The sequence below is a fragment of the Mycothermus thermophilus genome (assembly GCF_041956435.1).
Source record: "Mycothermus thermophilus strain CBS 625.91 unplaced genomic scaffold VTJ04scaffold_5, whole genome shotgun sequence".
Lineage (NCBI taxonomy): Eukaryota > Fungi > Ascomycota > Sordariomycetes > Sordariales > Chaetomiaceae > Mycothermus > Mycothermus thermophilus.
In genome coordinates, this window is record NW_027191431.1 from 2432270 (window position 1) to 2457672 (window position 25403).

The 25403-nt window shown below is 55.7% G+C and overlaps 7 protein-coding genes across 7 annotated transcripts; 4 read left to right on the forward strand and 3 right to left on the reverse strand.

Moving 5' to 3' along the window:
• Positions 1–2512: 2512 nt before the first annotated feature.
• Positions 2513–3436, reverse strand: VTJ04DRAFT_7947 (uncharacterized protein; the record flags this gene model as incomplete). Its single annotated transcript, XM_069366329.1, has 2 exons — positions 2513–3000; positions 3061–3436. 2 exons carry the CDS (start codon positions 3434–3436, stop codon positions 2513–2515), a joined length of 864 nt encoding a protein of 287 aa, XP_069217275.1.
• A 5039-nt stretch (positions 3437–8475) lies between these two features.
• VTJ04DRAFT_7948 (uncharacterized protein) lies at positions 8476–11158 on the forward strand (the record flags this gene model as incomplete). Its single annotated transcript, XM_069366330.1, has 4 exons — positions 8476–9515; positions 9702–10102; positions 10401–10711; positions 10763–11158. The coding sequence occupies 4 exons, from the start codon at positions 8476–8478 to the stop codon at positions 11156–11158; spliced, it is 2148 nt and encodes a 715-aa protein (XP_069217276.1).
• A 703-nt stretch (positions 11159–11861) lies between these two features.
• VTJ04DRAFT_7949 (mitochondrial 37S ribosomal protein mS41) lies at positions 11862–12584 on the reverse strand (the record flags this gene model as incomplete). Its single annotated transcript, XM_069366331.1, has 1 exon — positions 11862–12584. The coding sequence occupies one exon, from the start codon at positions 12582–12584 to the stop codon at positions 11862–11864; it is 723 nt and encodes a 240-aa protein (XP_069217277.1).
• A 1245-nt stretch (positions 12585–13829) lies between these two features.
• VTJ04DRAFT_7950 (uncharacterized protein) lies at positions 13830–18459 on the forward strand (the record flags this gene model as incomplete). Its single annotated transcript, XM_069366333.1, has 4 exons — positions 13830–15399; positions 15455–16344; positions 16399–17260; positions 17318–18459. The coding sequence occupies 4 exons, from the start codon at positions 13830–13832 to the stop codon at positions 18457–18459; spliced, it is 4464 nt and encodes a 1487-aa protein (XP_069217278.1).
• A 1470-nt stretch (positions 18460–19929) lies between these two features.
• VTJ04DRAFT_7951 (uncharacterized protein) lies at positions 19930–21789 on the forward strand (the record flags this gene model as incomplete). Its single annotated transcript, XM_069366334.1, has 3 exons — positions 19930–20140; positions 20194–20369; positions 20434–21789. 3 exons carry the CDS (start codon positions 19930–19932, stop codon positions 21787–21789), a joined length of 1743 nt encoding a protein of 580 aa, XP_069217279.1.
• A 607-nt stretch (positions 21790–22396) lies between these two features.
• VTJ04DRAFT_7952 (uncharacterized protein) lies at positions 22397–24413 on the forward strand (the record flags this gene model as incomplete). The annotated part of the gene is made up of 4 exons (XM_069366335.1): positions 22397–22561; positions 22624–22642; positions 22704–23068; positions 23142–24413. 4 exons carry the CDS (start codon positions 22397–22399, stop codon positions 24411–24413), a joined length of 1821 nt encoding a protein of 606 aa, XP_069217280.1.
• A 205-nt stretch (positions 24414–24618) lies between these two features.
• VTJ04DRAFT_7953 (uncharacterized protein) lies at positions 24619–25267 on the reverse strand (the record flags this gene model as incomplete). Its single annotated transcript, XM_069366336.1, has 3 exons — positions 24619–24797; positions 24888–25182; positions 25238–25267. 3 exons carry the CDS (start codon positions 25265–25267, stop codon positions 24619–24621), a joined length of 504 nt encoding a protein of 167 aa, XP_069217281.1.
• Between the last annotated feature and the right edge of the window lie 136 nt (positions 25268–25403).

The following is a 25403-nucleotide window of genomic DNA, read 5'->3' on the forward strand; positions in this document are numbered from 1 at the left end:
GGTCTGGCAGCTACCGAGCGTGCCGGGCCTGTTGATCCCCTCTGGCTTACCTGGATCGTGCACCGAGTACTATATTGCTCGAGGAGAAGTGGGTATCACATGCCGACAAATTGGTCTGTTGGTGGTTTGAGTCCTCGGCAAGTGTGAGCAGGATAGAACAAATGTGCCCTAGACAGAAAACCAACACCAATCTCGGGATTGCTTTATTGACAGATGTTTCATTCCCTGAAGCCGTGGTCCAGCAAGGATGTGACGGTAGGACACAGACAACACCAAGACACCTACACATAGTCGGGATGGCGGATGCCGGTTACACCACCTAGAAGTTGGAGAATGTAAGGAACTCAAGGTCTGGAATAGTGTTTCTTTAGGCCATATTACACAGTCACTCGCCCAAAATGGACAACGGGGTTACCCCTTTACCGAGACGGGATAATTCGTTCAGGAGGCCACTGTGCTGCGCCGCAGATGGCCGTCAAAGTTTGTCCGTCCCGTCAATGAACAAGGAGACAAACTTGGACGAGTCAGGCCGAGTCCGAGGACTGAGAACGCGGATAACAATAGCAATCGCGAGATGAGAGAGATTCTGTAGGTAGGTACGTAGTTCGCTCACCGACTAGGTGCGCCCTGTCCCAGGCACCATCTATGTGCATCATCAACGACAACAAAATGACAGCGGAAAAGCCGGTAAACTATTCCCCCACACCTAAGAGCTGCCTCTATCGCTTGCGTAACTCGCAATCGCCATTCCGGGAGCCTGGAGCGGGTTTCGCTGCCTTGCCGAGACCAACTCCCGTCATCGTCAGAACCTTAATGCCAGCGTGCGTGCACCCCTTTGTAGCCACCACTCACATGCGCACGTTGACGAGCAGATATTGGATTGCACATACGTAGGCATCCAACCCAAACCATCAGTGAACCAACCATTTCGTCTCCCAATCCCATCCATCCACTGGCAAGCCCTCGACCCATGGCTTGGGTTCGTTGATGAACAAAAAACATGGGAAACAGGAGCCGGAGAGGAAGGTGTTTTTTGCAACAACCCCGGTCAGCTCGCATTCCTCGTTCTTGGGACGATGGATCTATCGGAAAGACGAGGCTTCGAAAAGTTCCAAGGTGCCCAAAGTTCCCAAGCCAACCAGTGCGCACGGAGGAGCTCCATGGTGACACAAAGCGCCCGGGTTCTGGGGAATGTCGAACATGAGGAAGAGGTGTTGTGTTGACGCGTTCAAGCCTGAGGTTTGTCGATAAGGCTGGTTTGTCACGACCGTGAAGTCGGTATGTACAGACATGCGTAGGATTCTTCATGCGTTGCCAAGGGGCCACCAGCCTTACCTGTTCTGTTTCTCTCGCCATTCACTAGTGTACTCAAGGCCTGTGAGCGATAAGTCTGGCCCCCAAATCATGGAGGGTGATTAGTCAACATACAAGCTTCTGTGCAGATCTACCTGGAGGTGGCTGCAGATATGCGACAAGTCAAGCGAATTCAGGAGCCAAACCCATGTACTCCGTAGACAGGGTGTAAGTGGCGTATGTGATTTGACTTTCTTGGGACCGTAGGGAACCGAGACAGTTCATTTCAAAAGTGTGTCTGGATTCATCATCCATGATCATCATCATGAGACCTATGACATAGCTACCTAAGGTACTTGTCGAGAGATCGAGCAACGAGGAAAGAAAAGAAAAGACAAAATCATGAAAAAACGCAACCCAAGATGCCACCCAGGGAGAAAGAGCAGAGAAACCAAAACACCCAAGGAAACCCGGTACCCCAAACCTCAGACCGCCAGAGAGAGAGAAACCAGATCCCCAAAACCCAACCAACACAACCAACGTCCAGGGTATATACAAAAGAAAGTGAAAGAGAAGGAGCGTCAGAAACGAAAGAGAGGAGAAAACCAACCCGACCAAAACACCCTCAACGCAGAGACCCGAGTCTATAGGTACCCCCTTAACAGCCCGCTCAAGTGCAAGCGCGTGTGTACCTTTTCTCGCCCTGTATCTTTTCACAGCCCCTCTGTCTCTTTCGTGTACTGTATCCTCGTTTTCCAACCAACCAAAAACGGAAATAACCGAGAACCCCATCCAAAAGACGAAAAAAAGCGACGAAAATGACGCTGAAGATCTGAGCGGTGGCCGTCAAAAAGGGAAACAAAACACGCCGATCCTCACTAACCCGAGGAAACCGACAGGCGAAAAACCTCGTCATAGTTACTTAGTTCAGACCGCCCCTCATCATGTTTGTGATGGCTGGCGATCTCCGCCTCGCACTTTTTGTAAGGCTGTTCGTTGATCCTGTACATCTCATTCGTCAGCACAGGTTCGTTCAAACGTTCCATCCACAAGCCAAGCCAAGAAGGTAGTAGTAGCATCTCGTATCCAAGGCTACCACCACCACCGTCACCACCACCATTACCACCACCGCAAATGCAAAAGCCGGGCTTGCTTGTCAAACGTGGAGAAGAAAAAAAGAAAAAGGCTGAACATACCTATCCCGTTTCATCACACACACTCACAACCCATGCGCTCCATCCGGCACCACCGTCGGGTCATAGCCATACTCATACTCATAATACTCTCCCCCGGGTGCGGGAGGCGGGGCATACGGTGATTCGCAGCCATAGCCATAGAGTTCACTCCCGGGGGTTGCCGTCGCGTCCATGCCCGCTGCGTAGTAGGGGTTCATCTGGTACAAAGCGTGATCAATCGGCGGCGGGCCGGCGGGAGACGGACACGCGGCTGGGGCCGCGGGGCCGGTGCCCATGACGCTGACGCTGCTGCCCGAGTGGTGCGAGTGTGCCTGTGAGCTGGCCGAGGCGATGTGGCCGCGGGTGACGACGTGGCGCATGCTGAGCCCGCCCCAGGGGAGCCCGGACAGCTCGCTGCCGTCGTCGAGAAGGGAGAAGTCCTCTGGGTCCGGGATGTGGTAGGCCGACCCAGCTAATTGTTGGTTTTGCGCCTCGCGCGCGGCGCGGTCGCGTTGCTCGCGGGCCTTTTCCCCTGTTGATGGTTGGTGGTTAGGGTTGAAGAATAATGGGAGATGGTGGTGGGGAGACGAACTGAATTTGCGCTGGGCAATGCGGTTCTGGATGCGGCGCCTCTCATCGGGCTCGGTCACCTCGGTCCAGTCGTCTGTCTTTTTCAACTTGGATGCTGAGGATGAAGGCTTGTCTCTCCTGGAGGAGGAGGAGTGCCTAGAGATCCTGGACGACATTTTGGAGGATTCTTTTTCCGTGTCGGAGCCTGACTGACCGTCGTTGGCTCCTTTTCGGCTACTGCGGCTCTTCCCCGAGTGGGAGGAGATGGAACTGGACTTGCTGTGCTTCGAGGGGTTCTTGGGTGTCTGAGGAACGTCGTCGTCCCACTCGCCCTCAGCGTCGTAGGTGAAGTATTCTTCGAGGTAGTCTTGGTCTTCAGGGAGTTGGTATGAGGACATCTCTAGAGAAAAAGAAGAGAAAACAAAAAAGAGGATGAGCTCACAAGCTGGGGGAGGGTGATCGAGGTCTTCTATATCTCAAGACGAACTCTCGTGTGCTTCCAATTCTGGCAAGACTCTCGAGCTCGATGCAGGCAACTCTCTTCCGGTGCCGTTGATCCAGTCGGATATACGTGATCTTATACAGGTCGTGATAATCGTCTTCGAGTAGGCACACTACCTAGTGTAAGACGTGTCTAGATGCCTGGCGTCACTGTCGGTGCTCTCTCCGGTGACTCGGTCTTCCAAAGATGGAACAGACAAGGGGCTGAGTGATGGAGTTGGTGATGGACGACCTAGTCAAGTTCGTCAAGGTTCGTCATGTGCGGCGTAGGCAGTCGTAAGGAGGAAAGATAAGTCGGAGAACCAAAGGGGAGGATGACAGGAAGATGCTCCACGCCGTGATATAAGACGGGCAATCCCGCGAGCTATGGGGTGAGCTGGAGAGCAGGTGCCGGTGAGGGGAGAGACATGCAGAGGCGCTGGCATGTAAGTGGAGTGTCAGTGGCCTGTGCCAGGGGGGTGGATGGTTATGGTGTAAGTCGCTGGCCCTATGGACAGGGGCCCGGAAGCAGGCCGTTGCTGTATGTACCTCTCAGACCAAGAGAGCCGTTGATGCATGGTGGGACCGAGGGAGGTCAGGTACAGGTAACCCAGATGGAAAGCAATCGGAGACTGAGAGTTGACAGGGCTTAGTGAAGTGGAGATGTTGCTTGCGGCACACCCGTCTGTGAGACCCCATTCAGTTCTTCCATCTCAAGAAGACGGGAACAAGGAGCCAGGGGGGAGGGGTGGCCGTGTCTGTGGTCCGGCCCTGGGTTCTAGGTTCATCCGCTGTTCCAGTCCACCGCTGGGGCTAGTGGTAAGGTAACCTTGAGGGGGAGGGGTGTGTGGCCATCCCAAGCGACGGGAAACGCTGGGTTACTGTGTTCTGCGTTACTGAACGGGAGATGAGGAACCAGTTCTCACTCCCGGGTCCATCTGCAAGTCTGTTTCTTTGGGCCCCCCCACACCCCTTCATACATGTTACTTGATGTCCGGGCTTGCAGAGGGCAATATCTTGCAGCTCGTCGAGAGGTACTGGGCCATCCCCAGATGTGCCCCGCGGCTGCTAAAGTGATCGAGCTCGCCTGAGTGCTCGAGTTAAGGTGACGGAGCTGTAGCCCACAAGGCGAACCAAGCCTCATTCTCGATGCTACCTTGGTACCCCCAAGCGCGAGCGCGGCATGTCATATGGAAAACGGCCCCCGATCGACAAGCGATTGAGATTAGGTAACCACCTTAGCCGGTGGCTACCTAACAAAAGTTGGCGTGTTTGAAGAAACAACCCCGAGGAATACGGAACAAAGCGAATCAATATGGCGTCGTCATTTCGTCGATCTGCCGAGCATAGGAAGCCCAGGCAGGCATCACAGGCATCTCGAAACAAGCACTGGCTTGCCGATCCCCATTGACATGTTGCGGGTGGGTGCAGGCGATGAATCAGATTGGATCCCAAAAAAGAGTCAAGAAATAAAAAAAGAAAATCAAGAATCAGACAGCATCCCAGAGAGCTTTCTCCGGACAGTTCGTCAAAGTCCCGAGCAAGGGTAATCCCCCCAAGAGAACCCACAACTTCCGTAGTGTGGGGATCCATCAAAGTGTGGCGTAGCAGCCCCAGCAAGTTCTCTGTTCTGTAGCAACAGGCCCAGCACCACGCTGGCCCGCCAGCGTGGTGAGCAGAACGGGGTCATCGGCAAGACATGCGGCACAGAGTCGAGCAAGCTTTCTTGCAGCGGGGAAAGAATGATGGAAAACTTGTCCCAGTCCGGCATGGCTTTGGAAGGACCCGTGATCTCGGTCACCGACGGCAGCATCGCGGCGCAACGAGGGTCCACCGAGTTGAACGACACGACCGTGACAGTGATGGTGACAGAGTAGTGGTGATGAATGTGACTGCGGTGTGGCTTTTGGTGGATTAGAAGCTGCTGCTGGCTGTTGCTCCTCCTGCTGCTATGAGTCTAGCATGCTCCAGCAGCTTCCAGATTGCAGCGTTGACAGCAAGGCGTTGACTTCAGCTCGCAGCTCCAGGAGCTAGGGATGGATGTGCCGAGAGCGTGGATGGACTTTGCAAGGGGAAATGTGTGTGTGGCAGGTGTAAGCAAATGCAGAGCGGGCAGCTCGCCTACGACGCTGGATGTATGAGTGTGCGCCGGTCAAGGCAGATTCGAGATGAATTGGATGTCAAAAGAGACTTGACAAGATCGTTAGCTGCTGCTGCATCTGTACGGTCGAGCAAAAATGTTTCGTTTTTTCGTCATGTTTCTTCGGGTTTAGCTTCCTTCCCCAAACCCATGGAATCCCAGTTCTCGAACGAGCGGCAGAAGCAGAAGAGAGGAGATGGAAGGACCGTTGTGAGGCTTGGCGGTTGTCGCAGAGGGGAACCAATGACTTGTCTGGAATCCCCTGCTTAAGCGGGTCCCCTATCCACTTTCGGTTTAGCTCCACCCGTACACTTTGGCCGTTTCTCTGCCCTGTCGCCGTTCCTGCTCAAACCTCACTGCATCAGAAACCTGTTGCTCCTTCGCCTGCTTCCATGCAAACCCTAGCACACCACAACGTCGCTTGCACGCTCAGCTTTGCTTCCAAATTGCATCCCGTCCTGATGCCATGTGAGAGACGTGAATGAGAACACAGGCACACAGACACCTGGGATGGAAATCAGGACAACACCCAACACAGCCTGAGGCCCGGCACATTCTCTCGCTCCTCGGACAAATCGTACTCCGGATGGAGAGCTGAGCCCCTTTCCTGTGTTCCATTCGAGCATCCAAACAATTTATCGAACCCAAGACACCGAAACCGAGACATTCGCATCATCAACTTGACCGAACTTTGAAGGTTCCGGTTTTGACGTCCGACTTGCTGCCTCGGCATGTCTGAGAAACGTCAGGCCGAGGGCGCACAGCGTCGAGACAAAAGAGCTATATCGAGCGCCTCTATCACCAACCACATGGAGGATCCAGTCGACCCATGGGGAAAAGAGTCAGCTGAAAGACCACAACATGAGCCTTACCCTCGCCCTGCCCTACCCACTACCGCCTTGTTCCAGCCCTGCGATGGGTGGGACCATACCAGGGACGGGGGGATATCCTATTCTGTGCCACAGCTCCGTGGTGATTCATCCGTGGCGTGGCATGACTTGGAATTCTATTTGGGTGTTTGTCCAAAAGCAGCATTTGTTTGCACTGATTCTCCTCCACTCGATTCCAGGTTTCATCAGACTAGGACTACTGAGTAGCTTTCCGATGCTCCCCGGGTGCCCAATGCTCCTCAAACATTCTCTAGAGTACTGGCGTTATGGCCAAATTACTCCGAGTACACAACATATCAACGAGTCACCTTAATCCGACTGGATGTCGAAAATAACTACCATGTGTCTTCAAAGTTGTGGCCCAACACATCCCTGAGCATGAACAACGACTGGCCTCGACGACGGGCCGATGTTTGAAATGCCGGACTTGCGCCGTCGCCTCGCCGGAATCGTCCCGCAAGCTTCCCCGGACAAACATACACAGTAGTGCAGACCGACCTATGTGGAGTCGGGCTAGCTTACTACACGGGAGCTTTCCGCGCGGAACTGCTTGCTTCAAGCTCGATGCATGAAATGCATGAAATCCCCCATTCTCTAAAAACATCTTCAAAAATCCCCATTGACGTCAGAGAATCTGGCCTCAAGAACGGCCTCCCCCCTCATCATCAACCTCCTACGCCGCCGCCACACTTCCGGACGAGGATCTCGGTCGCCCCTCTCGGCGCGGGGATCCGTCCAGTCATTTGAAGCCCGCGATGTTATTTTTACATTTTAGCTCGCGGGTCCATACGGCGCGGCGGCGGCACCGCCGCAGCCCCCATCGGTTTCCATTGCCGGGACACAGCGGGTTGACTACACAGGAGACGTTGTGTGTCCACCGTCTCTCAGGATAGATTCCCTGGGTGTGCTTTGTACGCCCGTTTGGGACGTTTGATCTCCTCAGCTGGAAGGACGCTCTTCTCCAATAGGGATGTCAAAACACATTCGGCTGTTGAGTTGAGGCCGAGTATCACCGAAATCGTACCTATTCTTGTTTCCTGAATTAGCCCCCTTGTGCAACACAGCCCCGGGTTTGGTCAAATCGCGGCCCCGGGATGCTGGGATCACTAAGAACTTTGTGCTGCCTCTCCGCGTTTATTTGTTCTAACAGCGGCTATTTTGTGAAACTCCTGGTTTGGCGGTGGTCGGCGTAACTGCCCCTATCATGACTCGTTCTCAAGGATTTGGCGAACATCCGGAGACCATGAGGTAGAGTAGAATACAAACAAGGCCCAGAGATTCTGAGCCGGACAGACAAGATGGGGCTCCCATAGACAGCCCCTACCTAGCGGCTGGCCTCGCGAATGTCACCGGCAGCATGGCGGTGCAGTATTAACGGGCCGTTTGGCGCAATATCTGCTGCAAGGGACCGAGTTGCAATACATCAAACAGCACCGACACAGACGGGAACTTCATTTATTCAACACATTGCGGCAGAACATGCCAGAATGAAGGAGAGGTGGCTGAAATCAATTTTGTGAACTGTCTACCTGAGGCGCTACCATGATCAAGGTTGGGTCGTCGCAATCGGGGTTGGGCAAGACATCCCCGATCTGCAGCCACTTAGGCCGAACGAACGAACGGCTTCCACTACTGAAGGAGATAGGAGAGATCTAGATCCCATCTTGCCCATAGTTCCAACTACGTGCGTAGCAAGCAAGATCCGGTGGCGTTCGGTGGCTTTCCTGGGGAACCATTCCCAGACGTTCATCCAGAACGATCTCTACGATGGAGTGGCTTGAGCATTTCCAGACCGTCAGCAAGGATGAAGCCAGGACGATTCGGCAGGGCAGTGCCGAAAATAGTTAACAAAACACCGTCACCATGCTGTACGTGGTGGATCTCCCGCCCCCGCGCCGCACGACAGGGCTGAGGCCGGACTTCGGAGATGGGCCGATCTCCGAACGACGTCCTGGTTGATCTCCAGGTTCGGAGACCGATCAGTCGACCGATGAACAAGCGTGAAAGTTGTGATGGTGGCCTAGAGCTTTGTCTGACCACCGCGCACCATGCCGAAGGTCTCGGCGGAGTAAGTCATACTCAGAGCAATGTTGCTGATCATGGAAGCATCACCATCACCGTCACCATCATAGTCACGGTCACCTTTCGTCGTAGTATCTCGCGTTCTGGCAAGTATGGACATAGAGGGAGAGAAAGAGCCAGAAAGCCTTGCTGTGCCATCTTCTCACCTGTAAAATTGAGTGGCTTACGCCTCCCAGATACCAACTCTGGGCTGGCGCCGGCACTTGAGCGCGGGAATCCGTCAGCGCGCAAGATGTCGTGCAGGAGAACCACCACTCAGTCCGGCCATGACATGAGCACCTCTCATCAAGGCCGGCGACCGTGTACGTATGAGGACGCGCGCGTGTTCGTGGTGTGCCTCTGGAGCGATTCAGAACACCGACGCGGACTGGCTGGGTGCATCTCATCCCATGACGGCGGCGGCGGCGGCAACGGTAGTGGTGCAGCAGCATCACCACCACCACATCTGGCAGGCTTTCCCCATCCATCACCAGAGACCCGGGACAGAGGTCGAAAATCTGCCTTGCCAAGTGGAGCAGGGGCCCAGCTCGGATGCAACCGTACCTTTCGTTGTAGGCGGGTAAGGTCGCAACGGACGCGGGCAGGCTTGCCGGGACGGCAGCGAACGCGCCACACACCATCACCACGACAGCCAAAAATGCTGTCTCGGTGCCGCAGATGTGCGTTTTCTTGGCAGATCGTCCAGTGTGGCTCTTGCTGCTGCTGCTGCCATCAGCTGCCACCATACCGGTGGTCTGGAGACGTTCTCCGCCAAAAACTAGGTGCTTTGCCCCTGACATGCTCGAAACCCGCGCACCTCGCCGTCAGCCGCACTTTATCTTTAGCAGCAGCAGGAGCACCTAGCCGTCGCAAAGAGAAGCGCTGGTCGGCGGAGCACGAGACTCTGTCATGACCGTTTCTCTGCCTTCGCACGGTTTGGCTGACACAGATTTCGTCTTTTTCCATTCGCAAGTTTGACCCAAAAAACCTCGGCACGGGAGGAGTAGAAACAAAAAACGCACCTGCATTTCGTTTCGGTGATCAGTTTGGAATAGCCTCGACTTCCCATCCGCGGGGTGTTTCATCGCACAGCCCAAGCGCGCCTAGTCACAACCGGACGAACAAAACCCCCAAAACTCTCTGGGCGGCGGTGGAAGACTGCGCTCCGCAACCCTTTCGGGTCCATGAAGTGCTCGAAAGCCGTATTTTCCAACCGTCCCTGGTCGTTATGGAGAGGTCGATATTGCAGTTGGAGTCGAGATCGTGTCTCTCTCTCGAAAGCCGGCCGTTGGAGCGGTTGCTGACACGTTCGGAGCAACTTTCCTCCGACTTAGCCAGGCCGGCAGTTCGTTGTCGCAATGCTCAAGATGCCGTTGCAGGCGCCCGTTTCGTCACGTTCCCCTCGATTCAGTGTGGCTTTGCAAGCTCGCTTCCGTGCCTGTTGTTGTTCTCGATCTCTCAGAAGTGCGGGTATAATTCCGGCGGGGGGTTAGGTTTGTCGTAGCCGAACATCTCGGTGTCCCTGGCTGGTGCTGGTCAGGTTGCCGCCACCCCTCCCCCGCCTCCGGACCCCCCGGCCCCCGTGTTCCCCGTCCCCACACCTCCGGACTTCCGCTGTCTCTGCCAAGAGTTCAACTCTTCATCACACCACCCTCATCACGAACGTGAGGCCCGGGCGGAGGATGCATCCATCAGCATGGACCATGACCGGACATTCTTCCATTCTTCCAACAAGTCTCCGCTGCAGGTGATGCCCGAAACGGTCAAGAGAGAATCCACGGCGCTCAAAAGCTGTTGGGCGAACCACAAAATGGCGAGGGTTGGATCCGTGTTTCGAGAAAGAATTCCCTCGTATCGATCCCCGGCAGATTTGGTTACAGGCTGCGGGCGAGGTGGTTGCGTGCCTTGGGTCGTCGTGTCGCTCGTCCATGGTCGCGGGGTTGGTGACTTGCTGCGAGTTGCATGCCGGGAGTTCGTTCATCACACATCGTCTCCATTGCATTCATCGTCCCTCGACCGTTGGCGACATGGTTCGGCATCGATCGTCTTGCCACCTTGCTCCTCCCCCTCATACACAGAACCGCGATGCCGAGGTCGTTCAAGTAAGTGCCGATTACTGAAGAACTTGCTCATAGTGGCCGGGGTACTCGTAGAATCGAAGCCGAGTCGAACTGCCGGAGGGTGATGACGACGACGTTGGTGGTCCATCCGGGGTCCCCGACAGCAAGAAGGGTTGGTTGTCGATGTCCTCCTGCCTCTTCTGCCTTCACTGCTCTCAGGCTGCTGCGAGACAAGGCCTTCGTGTTTGCGTAGACCAAAAACTGCCTGGTAGTAGATCGACCGGGGGAGTTTTGCTTGCGGGTTTCGTGGCCTATTTGTCGCAAGAACAAAAAGCAGTGCTGTCGCTCTTTGCTCTGGGTGTTTTGCTGCTGCCTGCTCGGAGGATTCGTTTGCCGGAGGCTTTGGGGGCGGCGATGCTCTCAGCCTTGTTCGTGGTCAAAGCCGACGCCGCACCGAGGTGCTTTGAACATAAGACGGGGATGCATTGATTTGGTCCGGTTGTCTTCTGTGCCTCGAATTCTGGACGAGAAGTGTTTCAGAGTCAAAATCCATTCCTAAATCCCATCTTTTCATCTTGAGGGCGAGTGCAGAGCTTTTTGTCTCTGGCGATGGGCTCGGCCATGGCAAGCTATGGCGGTTCTTCGGCCAAATAGTTCCCTTAGTAAAGGCTGACAACGCAAGTGGTTTCTGGTTAAACTTCCATCTTGGGTTGCTGACTCGGACGCCACATTTTGCCTGGTCCAATCTGGAAGGTCGCAGCCCGGGAAAAGCGTCAACGGCGGGGTTAAGGCGAGGAACGCGAAGCACAAAGTCCATGATTTTGAGTGTTTTACATTTTATTTCCGCATTGTGCAACATGTTGCAACATCTTTTTTGTGCAGTTCGCTGTGGTTTTTAGTGCTGTTGCGGGAGCCAGAGCGGATGCGTGGTGGAGAGCGTTGTGAGGCCGCCGACCTCCCATGCCAAGCCGTGGTATCGAGGCATTCACTCAGGCATTCCTCATGGCATAATCCATACAAGAATCTAGAGTCAGGTACTGTACATGATGGAGTAATGTACATAGGTACAACCACAGTTCTACATACAAACGCGATGCGTGCGTCAGCATCTGGCCATGACTTGGACGTTTGATCGCTTTGCCCAAGCGGCCCTGATGTTTCCAACACCTCAGCCATCCACAAGACGGCCTCTCTAATACATGCCCTGAGCTTCCCGAAGTGCCTTCCGCTCGGCAACACGCCTCTTGAAGCGGACCTCCTCCCTTCTCCGCTCACCACCATCAATCTTGCGTCCCCGCTTGTCCTCCCACATGCCCTCCGTCACCTTCACCTGTGCGAACTTGTCCCCCTTAGGTAGCGCATATGGCCCAACGATAGCCTTGATACGCTCAACGTGGTAGTCCTTCGGCCTCGCCATCTCCTCCGGAGAAAGTTCGTCGACCTTCTTGCCTGGCGGAACATTGACGACGTACCGTGCCTTGACCAACGGGTTCTTATCCACCTCTTGGATCCTCAGGTCGGCAACGCCGTTCTCAACATACTTGAAGTCTCCCCCAGGCCCAAACTGGCCGTTCCTGAACTTTTCCCTCCATCTGAGTAGATACCTCCTCGTCCGTGCCGGTTCGACGCCCAATTCCCGGAGCTGGTCGGATGTGAGAGTGAAGAGGGATTCCCATGAGGGAAATTTGGATGCGTGTTGCTTGAGGCCGCGGCCGATCAGGGTGAGGAAGGTCTCGACATCGGGAACGAAAGGGATCGGTTTGGGGACCAACGGGACCCCGGAAGAGGTTGTAGCTATCTTAGACGCCCATCGTGTTTGTGCTGTCTGTGCCCTGATGCCGAGAAATGTTGTGGAGGGAGCGACGGAGGGTCGGAACAAGAGCCCCAGGGCAGATGATATCCTTAGGGACTTCATTCGGGCTGGGAGGGGTTAGCGACTGCACTTCCGGGTCGGTTCGGGTGGATGGCGGGGAACGATGCCAGGGAGACTGTCTTGCACAATGGCATTGTAGCACAATTGATACGTACCTATGAATGAGGGGATCTCTGCAGCTGGTAATGGCGGCCGAAGGTCATGACACGGCGGGGTCAAATGTTCCCGGCGCCAGCTTCACATTCACACGCTCGCCAGCGATTAACGTCGTTGCAGAGCCAAAGTGGAAAGTTTTCGCAGCCTCAGAAAAGTGTGCAGGGGCCTCAGAGAGATCCCGGCGTCAGCCAAGACTTGGACTTGGCACCTGCCACTGCAACCAATCATGTCCGAGAGATTTGCGCCAAGCAATCAGGCACACAAGGCTGACCAATAACATATGGGGTGAGTCACAAGGCTGCCAGGCAAACGCGAGCAATAGTGGGGCATGTTTCCTGATGTAGAATAGCGTGAATGTCATTGCAGATGGGTTCCTAGCTCGCGGCGCTCGTTCCTCAGTGTAAGTTCAACCTGGGCCTTCCTGATACTAGACCTTCCTGTCCTCTCTTGCGTCGCTCTTTTTGACATCATGCTGCTCTTCATCTTAGAGCTGTGGCAGCACTGACTTCTCGTCTTGATGGTCTGGGATTGCCATAGTTCGATTGGCCAATGCGCGGTTGAGCAAAGACCACTTTTATATACCATGCTCCTGTGATTCTTCCTTTTGACCTCCTTCTTGAAGGTTACCACGCACCATCCATCCTTCACAACCTCACCGCGACTTGGATCCCAATTCATCCGAACATCCCAACAATTTGACCAAGACCTTCAGTTCTGATATCTTTCTCGTCAGCCCGAACAACGGTCGACTTTGGTCGGTCTCATCATTACAATCCATCATCTCAACACAACCGTTCACTGCCCCGTCAGGCTACCTTTACTCACACCATCGACACATTCTGTCAACACCGCTACCTCTCTCATCACGTCGAAAACCCATCCAAGTCGCAGACGCATCTCGCTACTTTACAACACACCATCAATCCAGCACATTTTATCAGCAACCTACCCTACCTTTCTCATCGGGTCGCACCCCCATCTGGCGACTTGAACACACACCATCAACCCCACACATTTTATCGACATCCTACCTTTTCAGGAGGTCGCGGAACCCATCCACCTCTTACTTTTTTCTTTCTTCCATCAGGTCGCGGAACACTTCCTTCCATCTCTCACATCATCGACTTCACGATGCCTCGCGCCAAGCGCAATCAGAAGCACCAAAAGCGCCAACCTCGTCCTCTCGGCGAGGCTGAAAACACGGATGCCTTCATCAGCTTCCTCCAGTCTATGTCTCCCGATGACGATACCATCAACCAACAAGATGAATCGACTCGCCCGACCAAGCGACCCAGAAGCAGACCTTCTGAGGATTTCATCTGCATCGCACGTCAAAATCTTACCCTTACCTGCAGCAAACCCCAAACCTTCCGCGATGCTCTTACCCTTACCCGGAAGAACGTGGGAGATGGAATTCAGCTCAAGGTGATCAGCGACATGTCAAAGTCGTCGGATCGCGGAACTTGGCGATTGGAACTTTCATCTCGCGGAAAATCTCTCAACCCTGGCTTCGCCATCTACCCTGAACTGAACCTCAGCCAGGTTTCCGACGCCACGGAGACGGCACTGCGTGTGGCCGAGGTTCAGAGCACTGACCCTGGCTACGATGGATGCATTTGGGCGCCAGTTGATATTTCAGTACGTCAATTGGGATACCGACTGGAGCTCGACCTGTCAGTCCGAGTCCTCTGGACACAGAACACTACTGTCTGGGGGAACGAGAAGATGCGATCAGCCACCCAGCAAAACTTGAGGCAGATTGTCTTTAAAACCTGGTATCCGGACCTGAACCCTCGTGGGCCCCTGGAGTGGTCGCCTCAAGATTTCTATGGGGCCGCATGCGTCCCGACTGCAGAGACCCTCGGCTCAGAGCTCGACGCCCTGTACATCCCGGACCTCGAAGCCCGGCTGTACCCCTTCCAATGCCGGGCTGTTCAGTGGCTCCTCCAACGCGAAGGAGTGAAGGCCACTCAGACCCCGGACGACGAGTTGGTTATTCAGCCATACAGCGCCGCATCTTTAGATCCGCCTGTTTCATTCTCGCGGATCACTGATGCTGACGGTCGAGAATTTTATGTGAGCCCTTCACTTGGTGCGGCTACGAAGGATGCCGCGATTTTCCAGGGGTTTAGGGACTTCCGAGGTGGTATCCTTGCCGAGGAGATGGGGTTGGGCAAGACCTTGGAGGTCATCGCCCTCATCCTGCTTCATCAACGCTCCAAGGAGCCGCCACAGGTTTTCGATTCCTTCTTGGGTCGACCTATCATCCCGACGGCAGCTACATTGATCGTGGCGCCCTCGCCGCTACTTGACCAGTGGCTTTCGGAACTCAACAATCATGCGCCGAGGCTGAAGACCCTTTTCTATCCTGGCATCAAGAAGTTTGAGAAGTTACACAAGGGCTCAAATGAGAGTCCCGTTGAGATCTTGGCCCGGCAAGATGTGGTTCTGACCACATACGAGGTGCTCAGGAACGAGATCTGGGCGGCTTCTGATGCGCCAACCAGGTCCATGCGCAAGGAGCGACAATACGAGAGGGTAACATCGCCTCTGACCCAGCTCTCTTGGTGGAGGGTATGCATCGATGAGGCCCAGATGGTGGAGAATTGGACCAACAATGCAGCTCAGCTGGCTCGCAAGATCCCTCGCATCAATGCTTGGGCTGTGACCGGAACACCTGTGAAGGACGACGTTCAGAAAGGTAAGGACACATCGTCACGCTGTGACCAGCAATTGATGCTAATACAGTATCGCAGACCTTCGTGGCCTCCTGCTCTTCCTACGTTACGAGCCATTTGCCTCCGACACGAAAGTTTGGAATACGCTCAGCACTCTCGACAAGAAGGCCTTCCACCAGATCTTCAACCTCATCTCGATGCGCCACAGCAAGAGCATGGTGAGGAGTGAAATTGACATCCCGGCACAAAAACGCTACGTCATCACTATACCCTTCACGGCTGTCGAAGAGCAACATTACCAAAGCCTCTTCGAGGAGCTCGCCGAGTCATGCGGGCTTGACGCCCGAGGTAACCCGGTCCGGGAAGACTGGGACCCGGATGATCCAGCGGTGCAGAGGGCAATGCGCGTGGCGTTGGACAGGCTTCGACAGGTCGTCTTGTACCCAGAGAGCGGTGCACGCGCTCGCCGGCAACAAGGGAGGAGGGCCGCGCCGATGAGAACCGTTGAAGAAGTCCTCAACGCCATGCTCGAGCAAACAGATAGCACCATTCGGGGGTACCAACGCAGTCTCCTCTCGACCAAGTTAACCAGGGGTCAGATTGTTGCGTGCCAAAAGAAGGTACGCGACGCCTTGGCCATCTGGCAACAAGTTGAGAAGGAGTGTACCAAGTTGGTGGATGAATGCCGAGCGGAGCTGCAGAAGGTCATCGATGAGGAGCGCGCGTCAGGCGCAGGAGATGACTTGGATGAGGGGGCTGCCTTTAGGATCGGCGAAGCTCGACGCCGCCTTCGATCTGCTCTCGAAGTTCAGCACCGCGCTGTCTTCTTCTGCGGCAACGGATATTACTCGCTGAAATCGAATCCAGAGCTGACCGAGCCCGACTCGGACGAGTTCAAGCGCCTCGAAAAACTGGAGGTCGAGGCTTACGAACGCGCGAAGGAGATCCGGAAGGAGCTTCTTCAAGAGGTAAGATTCACTTCGAGGCATGAAGGAATAGATGATTTACTCACAACGTCACAGAGCCATGCGAAGGCCAAGAAGCTGATGGATCGGTTGACCACAATGTCACAAGAGCGGTCCTTCGCTGTTATTCCAGCGTCGAAATCTGTCGGAATGAGGGGGATTGAGAGCCACCGGATCGCCGACGCGATGGAAGAACTCAACGCGGCTTTGGACGGGCAAGCCAACGAGCTCGACGACTTACGGGAGCACGTTATCCGGTTGTTGCTCAAGCCCCTTGTCGACGAGGAAGGCGAAGAGACGACTGGCGAGGAGTACGACCAGTCCACAAAGCTGCAGGATGAGATTTTGGTCTATCACCAGATTCTCAGGACAGCCATCGCCGACAGGCAAGCCGCCATCACGGGCCAGAAAAACACTCTCGTGGAGCACGAAATTGATTCGGCCGCCAAAATGGCTGAGAGAGGCCAAGGCCCATACCCAGAAAAGCTCTTGGAGCTGATCAAGGTCCGCAGAAGAATCAAGCCACCCTTCGTCGAGGGGAATCCGCTCAGCTCATTGAGGGGCCTCGTGTCAGAGCTGAGGGCGCTGTCCACTAGGCTCCGCCATGAAGCAGCCACGGGCAGTGCGCGGGCGAAGACCGAACTACATATGGTCACAATCATGCTCGAGAGGACTCTCGGTCACCTGGCAGAGCAGAGCAAAGCTGCTACCGCTATGGAGAAGGAAAACGAGCTGTTCATGGACACCTTGAATGCCCGTATCGAGTACTACCGCCAGCTGCAAGAGGTCTCGGACATGGTTGGCGAATACGAGGGTTCCATGGAACCCACAGAGCTCGCGAGGGCCATCGAAGAAGCTCGGTCGATGGAGGCGCGCCTTCAGGAGAAACTGAACGCGGCCGAGGCAAAGCATCGATACCGTGAGTTCTCACACTAAGATAGAGTTTTGAGAGAGAGCTGGAGCTAACATAATTCAGTTGTCCATCTTCAAAACGCCGAGTCCAAGTCAGAGCAGGAACGGCTCTGCGTCATTTGCCAGTCCACATTTACGATTGGCGTACTGACGATTTGCGGCCATCAGTTCTGCAAGGAATGCATCACGCAGTGGTTCCGGGCTCACCACAATTGTCCCATGTGCAAGAGGAAGCTACATTGGTCAAACCTTCACGACATTACCCTGAAGCCGCAGGAGCTGAAGGTCCACAAGGAACCAAGACATGGATATGTGGACAAGGACGGCAGAGCACCCACGACCCCATCCAAGAAGGGCCCATCCATCTACACGGAGCTCAGCGCCGAGAAGCTCGCCGAGATCAAGAATATCGAACTCGACGGACCAAGCTTCACGACTAAGGTCGACACCCTGACTCGCCATCTCCTTTGGCTGCGCCAATCTGACCCGGGAGCCAAGAGCATCGTCTTCTCGCAGTACAAGGGCTTCCTTGACATTTTAGAAGCGACCTTTAAGCACTACGGTATCGGGTTCGCATCCTTCGATGGCCGCCGGGGAATTACCGACTTCAAAGAGGATCCAGCAATCGAGGTGTTTTTGTTGCATGCACGCGCACACGCAAGCGGCCTCAACCTGGTCAACGCGAGCCACGTCTTCCTCTGCGAACCGCTCCTCAACACGGCCCTCGAGCTTCAGGCCATCGCCCGCGTCGACCGCATCGGCCAGCAGCACGAGACGACCGTGTGGCTGTATATTGTCGACGGCACCGTCGAGGAGTCCATTTACAGCCTGTCGGTGCAACGGAGGTTGGAGCACTTGGACCGGGCCAGCAAAGGGAAAGGCAGCGGTAAGGCGAACGGAACCGGCTCGCCGTCGTGGTTATCGTCACGCGCAACTCCCGAGGTTGTCCCGGACGCAAAGCTGGACGAGGCCAACGCGTTTGAGATCCAGCAGGCGCATCTATCGAAGCTGATGGGCAAGGACGGGATCTCGGGAGAGGTGGTGGATAAGGATGATCTCTGGACGTGTCTGTTTGGACACTTGCAGGCGAAGCAAGGGCAAGGAGAGGGTGTAGCGTCGACGAGCCCGGCGATTAGAAGGTTTCTGGCTGCGGAAGCGGCGGAGGGGAGGGCGGCGAATGGACCAGGGCCGGAGGCGGAGGCTTAGTGGGGTTTCGTAGGAAGGAGGATTTGAAGGGATTAATACATGGTGCGGTGATGTCAGGAAAATTCGGGGTTTGCAATGGGGAACGGGAATTATACGTGAACGAAATCGTTGGTCAGGAGAATACCCGAGAGTAGCCACTCGATTCGGGAGACAATATTTGTTTTTTAGAGGAAATGAGCCATTATCTTGGTGAACGACATGATACTGAATTCGAGCAGGTAATGGTGGTCAAACTGCCATTCCTAGGACATGAATGACATGACGTATGTACAGACATCTACTAGGGAGGTGTTGACGTTGGTGAAAACACAGTGGGGCAGTTTGACTGAGCCCCACAGATACACTCCAACTGCATGAGCCAATCTCTTGTGGAACTCGAGAGTAAGCCAACAGTTGAGTCTCCAAATAATAGGCAGTGCTACATGTTTTCCGGGGAAAAGAAGTTGTCATGCTCAACCTCTCTGTACAACCGTCTGTGAAACAAGGTATCACCGGCTTCGGTCTTCCAACAGACCGAACCACTGCAGCTATGACCTCACCAATGAAAATCCCTCGAAGTTTATCTCACCTCCCTAATTGGGAAACAGCCCCCAACTTCGACCGTCACCCTCCTCATCCGCACCTAGCCCCCTGTAGGAAAGTCTCCGTGGACAATTGAGTGCTCTATGTACAGGATGTTGCGATTCTACACTTTTTCCATGCGGTGATTGCCCCGACTTCTTCTGCCACCGCTGCATGGGCTCAATCTTGACATGCTGTATTACTTGAGTTGGCTCCTTTCAGCCTTGCGACAGTTTACGCAACACCGAGTTCAGGTGCTTATTAGTAGCAGGTAGGTGGTCAGACTGGTTCCATGTTGGAAATCAAGGTCACCATCATCAACAAGTGCACCGCAGCGCAGATCCTAAGTATGGACACAATTGACTCACCACGCTGCGAGACCGCGCCATGGCCCACGCCAGCCTCCTCCACCGCGCGCGGTTCATGACTTCCCGGACGGGTAGGTGATCGCTACAAGTCCACTGAAGCGTCCCATCGCCGGACCCGGATCGCCTATCCACCCCATCAGAGGTACCCTACCTACCTTACCTCACGATCCAATCGTGCATGGCAGCGATGCAGAAGATGTACGTTTGAGTGGTCCGGACGCCCTCCCCGCGGGGAAAGGCGCTACCATGTACGGGCAAGGGAGGATGGAGGTGGGTGTTTATTAGGAATGTAGACTCCAGAATGTCTGGTTCATAGCTCCAGCCTTTCAAACTGCGCCGCCTTCGGATCGAATCCTGATCTTTGGGACGAACGACAAAGGCTGGTTTGGCCCCGTTGCCCTCGACGACCTAAGTGAGGTTAAGGTTTCTTCGTCTCAAGTCGGGGACCGCCCAAGCCCCTCTACAATACAGGCTTCCGGGTTTTCCAGACTTCAGCCCCACTGCTTCAACACCAAAGCAGCCAAAGTGTCTGGGAATCGTGATGCGGGTGTTCAACGTCGTCGCGACCCTCCTCCTCGCTGGTCTGGTCGAGTCCGCCGGCAGGGGTTTAGGCCATGCAGGCAAACGCCATGTCCAGCACGCCGCGAAGAGAGCCATGGCCGCTCAGCAACAGCAGGGTCCTGAGAATCTTCACCTCCCGGTCGTGTCTTCGCGGAAGGCGGGGAATAGGTTCTTGACTAACAAGACGGAGCGTGAGTTTTTCATGTTCTTTAGCATTCATAGACCTCTTTCTAACGTCGTCTAGCATTCACCGTTGACGGGACGGCCATCCCCGATGTTGACTTCGACGTGGGCGAGTCGTATGCCGGTTTGTTGCCCATCAGCAGCGACCCGAACGATGAGAACAAGCTCTTTTTCTGGTTCTTCCCCTCCACCAACGAGGCGGCGAATAAGGAGATTTTGATCTGGCTCAATGGCGGAGTGAGTTTCTCCTCATCCCAAAGATATATCTACTTTGTAACAGCTTGGCTAACACCCATCGTAGCCTGGTTGCTCGGCCTTTGAGGGCCTTCTTCAAGAAAACGGACCATTCCTCTGGCAGTACGGCACGTACAAGCCCGTCCAGAACCCCTGGAGCTGGCACACCCTGACAAACGTCATCTACGTCGAGCAGCCCGTCGGCACGGGCTTCTCGACCGGCACTCCGTCCATCACCAACGAGGAGGAGCTGGCCGCCCAGTTCATGGGTTTCTGGAAGAACTTCATTGACACCTTCGACATGCACGGTTACAAGGTGTACATCTCTGGCGAGTCGTACGCCGGCTACTACTGCCCGTATATCGCCAAGGCCTTCCTCGACGCCAACGACAAAACCTACTTCGACATGTCGGGCATGACCATCTACAACCCGCTCATCACCTCCTTCGAGATCCAACAACACCTTCCCATCGTCCAGTTCGTCGACTACTGGACCGGTCTGTTCCCATTCAACGACTCCTTCCGCGCCGACATTCACCAGCGCGACAAGCAGTGCGGCTTCTCCGACTTTATCGCCCAACACCTCGTCTACCCGCCCAAGGGCCCGCTGCCCAGCAAGCTTCCTGGCACGAGACCCGACGGCACGCTCAAGCCCGAGTGCGATAACCTCTACTGGGACATCTTCGACGCAATCATGCTCATCAACCCCTGCTTCGACATCTACCAAATCACCACCACCTGCCCGCTGTTGTGGGACGTCCTGGGCTTCCCTGGGAGCATGCCTTACCTGCCCGAGGGCGCGCAGATCTACTTCGACCGGGACGACGTCAAGCAGGCCATCCACGCGCCGACGGGGTTCACCTGGGAAGAATGCTCCAGCGACGACGTGTTCGTCAACGGCACCGACCTCTCCCCGCCGCCCGTGCTCGACGTCCTGCCCAGCGTCATCGACCGCACGCAAAACGTCATCATCGCCCACTCGGCGTTGGATATGATCCTGCTCGCCAACGGGACGCTGCTGGCGCTGCAGAACATGACCTGGGGCGGGAGGCAGGGGTTCACGCGCCGCCCGGACGAGCCGTTCTACGTCCCGCTCAACAACATGACCGATCTTTCAACGCTGGCGGCGGCTGGGGTGATGGGCAGCTTGGTGTCGGAGCGCGGACTGACGTACGTCGGTATCGCGCTCGCGGGGCATATGGTCCCGCAGTATGCGCCGTCGGCGGCGTACAGGAATGTGGAGTACATGCTGGGCAGGGTGGGATGTATGAATTGTACCGTGCCGTTTACGACGGATCCGTTTACGCCGCAGAGCCAAGGGCCGTTGGGGAAGGGGACGGCGCCGCAGGGGTGGAGCGACATTACAGGCTTTGGGAAGGGGAAGGGAAAGCCGCATCGGGTGGTGAAGGGGAAGAGGCTGTGAGAAGGTTGGAGGGAGTTAAATGATGTTTGAAGTTTAGGCCCATGGGATTGGGTCAGGCGAGGCCCGTAAGGGGTTCAGTAAAAATCCAAGACAGTGATTCTAGAAGAGGAATAAGTGGTGGTTGTTGTGTAGGAGATCTATGTAATAACTACCGATAACCAGAACAACTCTTGGTTACCTACCAATTAATAGCACAACGATTTGGAACAGCTAATACAGTTGACTCCAACGCTCCAAGAGTGCCATACCCAGACTTGCAGCACGTCATGCATAACACCGGCGGATGTGGCGTATCACAGGGCCCGGCAGCCCGGAGCTTCCGTCTCCACATCTCCGGTGGGACGCCGAAGGAGGGGTGGAGAGGGGAGGGGTACCTCCGGAGTTAAGATGGGAGGAATGTGACAATACCTTTTCGCTCACATGGATGAGTGAGAGGAACGGAGAGTTAGACGGAATACCTGACCATCAACCCGGAGAAAATTCCATTGAAGTAACTCGCACCCTTCAACCCATCCGTTTCCAGTCTCATAGGATACCGGTACCTGCCCCTTTTCCGGATGACGCTGACAGAGCCAAAAGACATATCAGCTCACATCCGGCAGCTGCCATGCCACTCCCAACGTCAACCGTATACCCGCCACCTTCGGCCGAGTTCATGAAATGGCCGAGCCGGCGCAGCGTTGTGCACAGCACCAAGGACATGGTGGCCTGCACCCAGCCCCTGGCAGCCAAATGCGGCTTGGACATTCTCAATGCCGGCGGCAACGCTGCTGTGAGTGGCCTTCACTTATTGTCTGACGATTATTTGGACAAAATAGTGCTAATGGATGACAGGACGCTGCCGTGGCCATGGGTATGTCTCTTCTCTGGCCAACCTCATAGCATCAAGATCCTAATGACACACCTCAACCCAGCCGCCGGCCTCAACATGACGGAGCCCGGCTCAACCGGCATCGGCGGCGACATGTTCTGCCTCTACTACGACGCCAAAACCGGAAAGGTCTCAGCTCTCAATGGCTCGGGTCGGTCCGGCGCCAACGTCACTCTCGATTCCATCCGCGCTGCCCTCGGCTTGAGTCCAGACGTCCCGGACCATGACGAGGGCAGGACGATTCCCATGGACAGCGTCCACGCCGTGACCGTACCTGGAGCCGCGGCGGGCTGGGTCGACACGGTTGAGCGCTTCGGCAGCGGCAAGCTTACTTTGGCGCAGATCCTGGCGCCGGCCATCGAGTTGGGGGAAAAGGGGTTTCCTGTGTCGGAGGATTCGGCTTGGAATGTAAGGCATCTTACCTATCTGCCCTCTTGAGTCTAGAGTCGGGTTGACTGAGCTGATACCCGCTTCACTTCAGTGGCAACACAGCGAGGCGCTCCTGCGCCGGGCCTCTCCCAACTACTCTGAGATGCTCAAACGCGACCCATCTGTTCCTGACGGCGTGCGCGCTCCCAAAGCAGGAGAGATGATGCGCAATCCCAACCTGGCTGCCACCTTCCGCACTCTCGCCGCCGAGGGCAAGAAAGGCTTCTACACAGGCCGAATCGCCGACGAGATCATCAACGTCGTTCAATCCCTCGGCGGACACCTCACCCACGCCGACCTGCTTCACCACCTCGAAACCGGCAGCGAGCCCGTCGATCCCATCTCCCTCCCACTCCACGGCCTCGGCGCCTCGGAACTCGGCGGCCTCCAGGTCTGGGAACACCCGCCCAACGGCCAGGGCATCGTGGCGCTCATGGCCCTGGGCATCCTCCAAGCCCTCGAATCGCAAAACCGCATCCCCCATTTCCAACCCTCCGACCACAACACCGCACCCTACCTCCACGCCATTATCGAATCCCTGCGCATCAGCTTCGCCGACGCCAACTGGTTCGTCGCGGACCCGTCCGTCTCCCCCGTCCCCACCGCCCAGCTTCTATCTCCAGAATACCTCTCCCAGCGCGCCGCGCTCTTCCACCCGGACCGCGCCATCCCCAAAGGCTCCCTAACTCACGGCCAGCCCTTCCCCTCCCCCGCCCTCCGGGCAAGCGACACGGTCTACCTCGCGGCCGCCGACGCCGAGGGCAACGCCATTAGTTTCATCAACAGCAACTACGCCGGCTTCGGGACGGGCATCATTCCCAAAGGGTGCGGTTTCACGCTGCAAAACCGCGGCGCCGGGTTCGCGCTGTCCCCGCGCAGCCATCCCAACATTTTGGCACCGCGAAAGAGGCCGTACCACACCATCATCCCCGGGCTCGTCACGTCCATCAAAGATGGCTCGCTGCACAGCGTGTTTGGGGTCATGGGCGGGTTTATGCAGCCCCAGGGCCACGTGCAAGTGTTGCTCGGGCAGACGATTGGCGGGTTGAGTCCGCAGCAGGCTCTGGATGCGCCGAGGGTTTGCGTTTCGAGGGGGAGTAAAGGGGAGGTGGTGTATGTGGAGGAGGGGATGCCGGAGGAGACAGTTCAGGGACTGAGGGAGTTGGGACATGATGTGCAGGTTGCTGGTGGATGGGGTGGAAAGGGACGGCAGATGTTTGGGAGGGGGCAGATTATTCGGTGGACGGTGGATGAGGTGGAGGGCAATGGGGTGTGGTCGGCGGGGAGTGACATGAGAGGAGATGGCGGGGCATTTCCGGCTTAGGAGGTTGTTGAGATAGTAGTTGAACGGGCATTGAGGATCGTGGCGTTGTTGTACAAGTACAGATTCCATGTCTACCGCTTCGTAAGCTGCATGCCATGCTATGGTGTGGTATCGTCTCGTCTCGACTCGTGATATTGTACAAGATGTGTGTCATCATCGGATATATCAACCCGTCACCAGCGCGGGTTGGTTTTCAGACTCGATTTCACTCGTCCTTCTTCTCCGTCTTCTCGGGCTCCTCCCTCAACAACACCCCTTTTTCCTCCAACATCTTTGCCAACTCGCCGCTCTGATGCATCGACACCACAATGTCGCACCCGCCGACAAACTCCTTGTCGACGTACAACTGCGGAATGGTCGGCCAGTCCGAGTACTCTTTGATACCTGTTCCACTCAAAGTCAGTTCCAGCACAGAACGGAATGACCCAGCCCCACCATAAAACGCAGCATCAAATTGACCCGGGGAACACATACCCTGCCGCAACTCGGGATCCTCCAGCACGTTGTACGCCGCAAACTTTGCCGGGTCCACGCCCTGCATGCTAAGCACCTGGATTGCCGTGCGCGAGAAGCCGCATTGTGGGGTTTCGGGGGTGCCCTTCATGAAGAGCACAACGGGGGCCGAGGCGACGGCCTTGTCGATTGCCTGGCGCATGACATCGGAGAGGAGACGGCGCTGGGCGGAGAGGAGGAAGGCGGATGGTCCCTTGATGGTGGCAGCGCCGGCCGGCCGGAGGAGGGAGGAGGAGGTGGTGGTTGGGCGGAACGCCTTGGATGTTTTGTTAGTTGCGGAAGAAGACGTGAATTTGCTCGGGGAAGCATACCCTTGTGAGGACGGAGGCTCGGGAGAACATGGTGGTGGTTTATCTGGGTTGGTGGCGGGGTGGATGATGATGCAAGAGTTGGAGTCGAGGTTGATTGTGGAATTTGGAGATAGACATGGACGGTTTGTGAGGGTTAGGGTTAAAGCGGATGCTGACATGAGCTGCC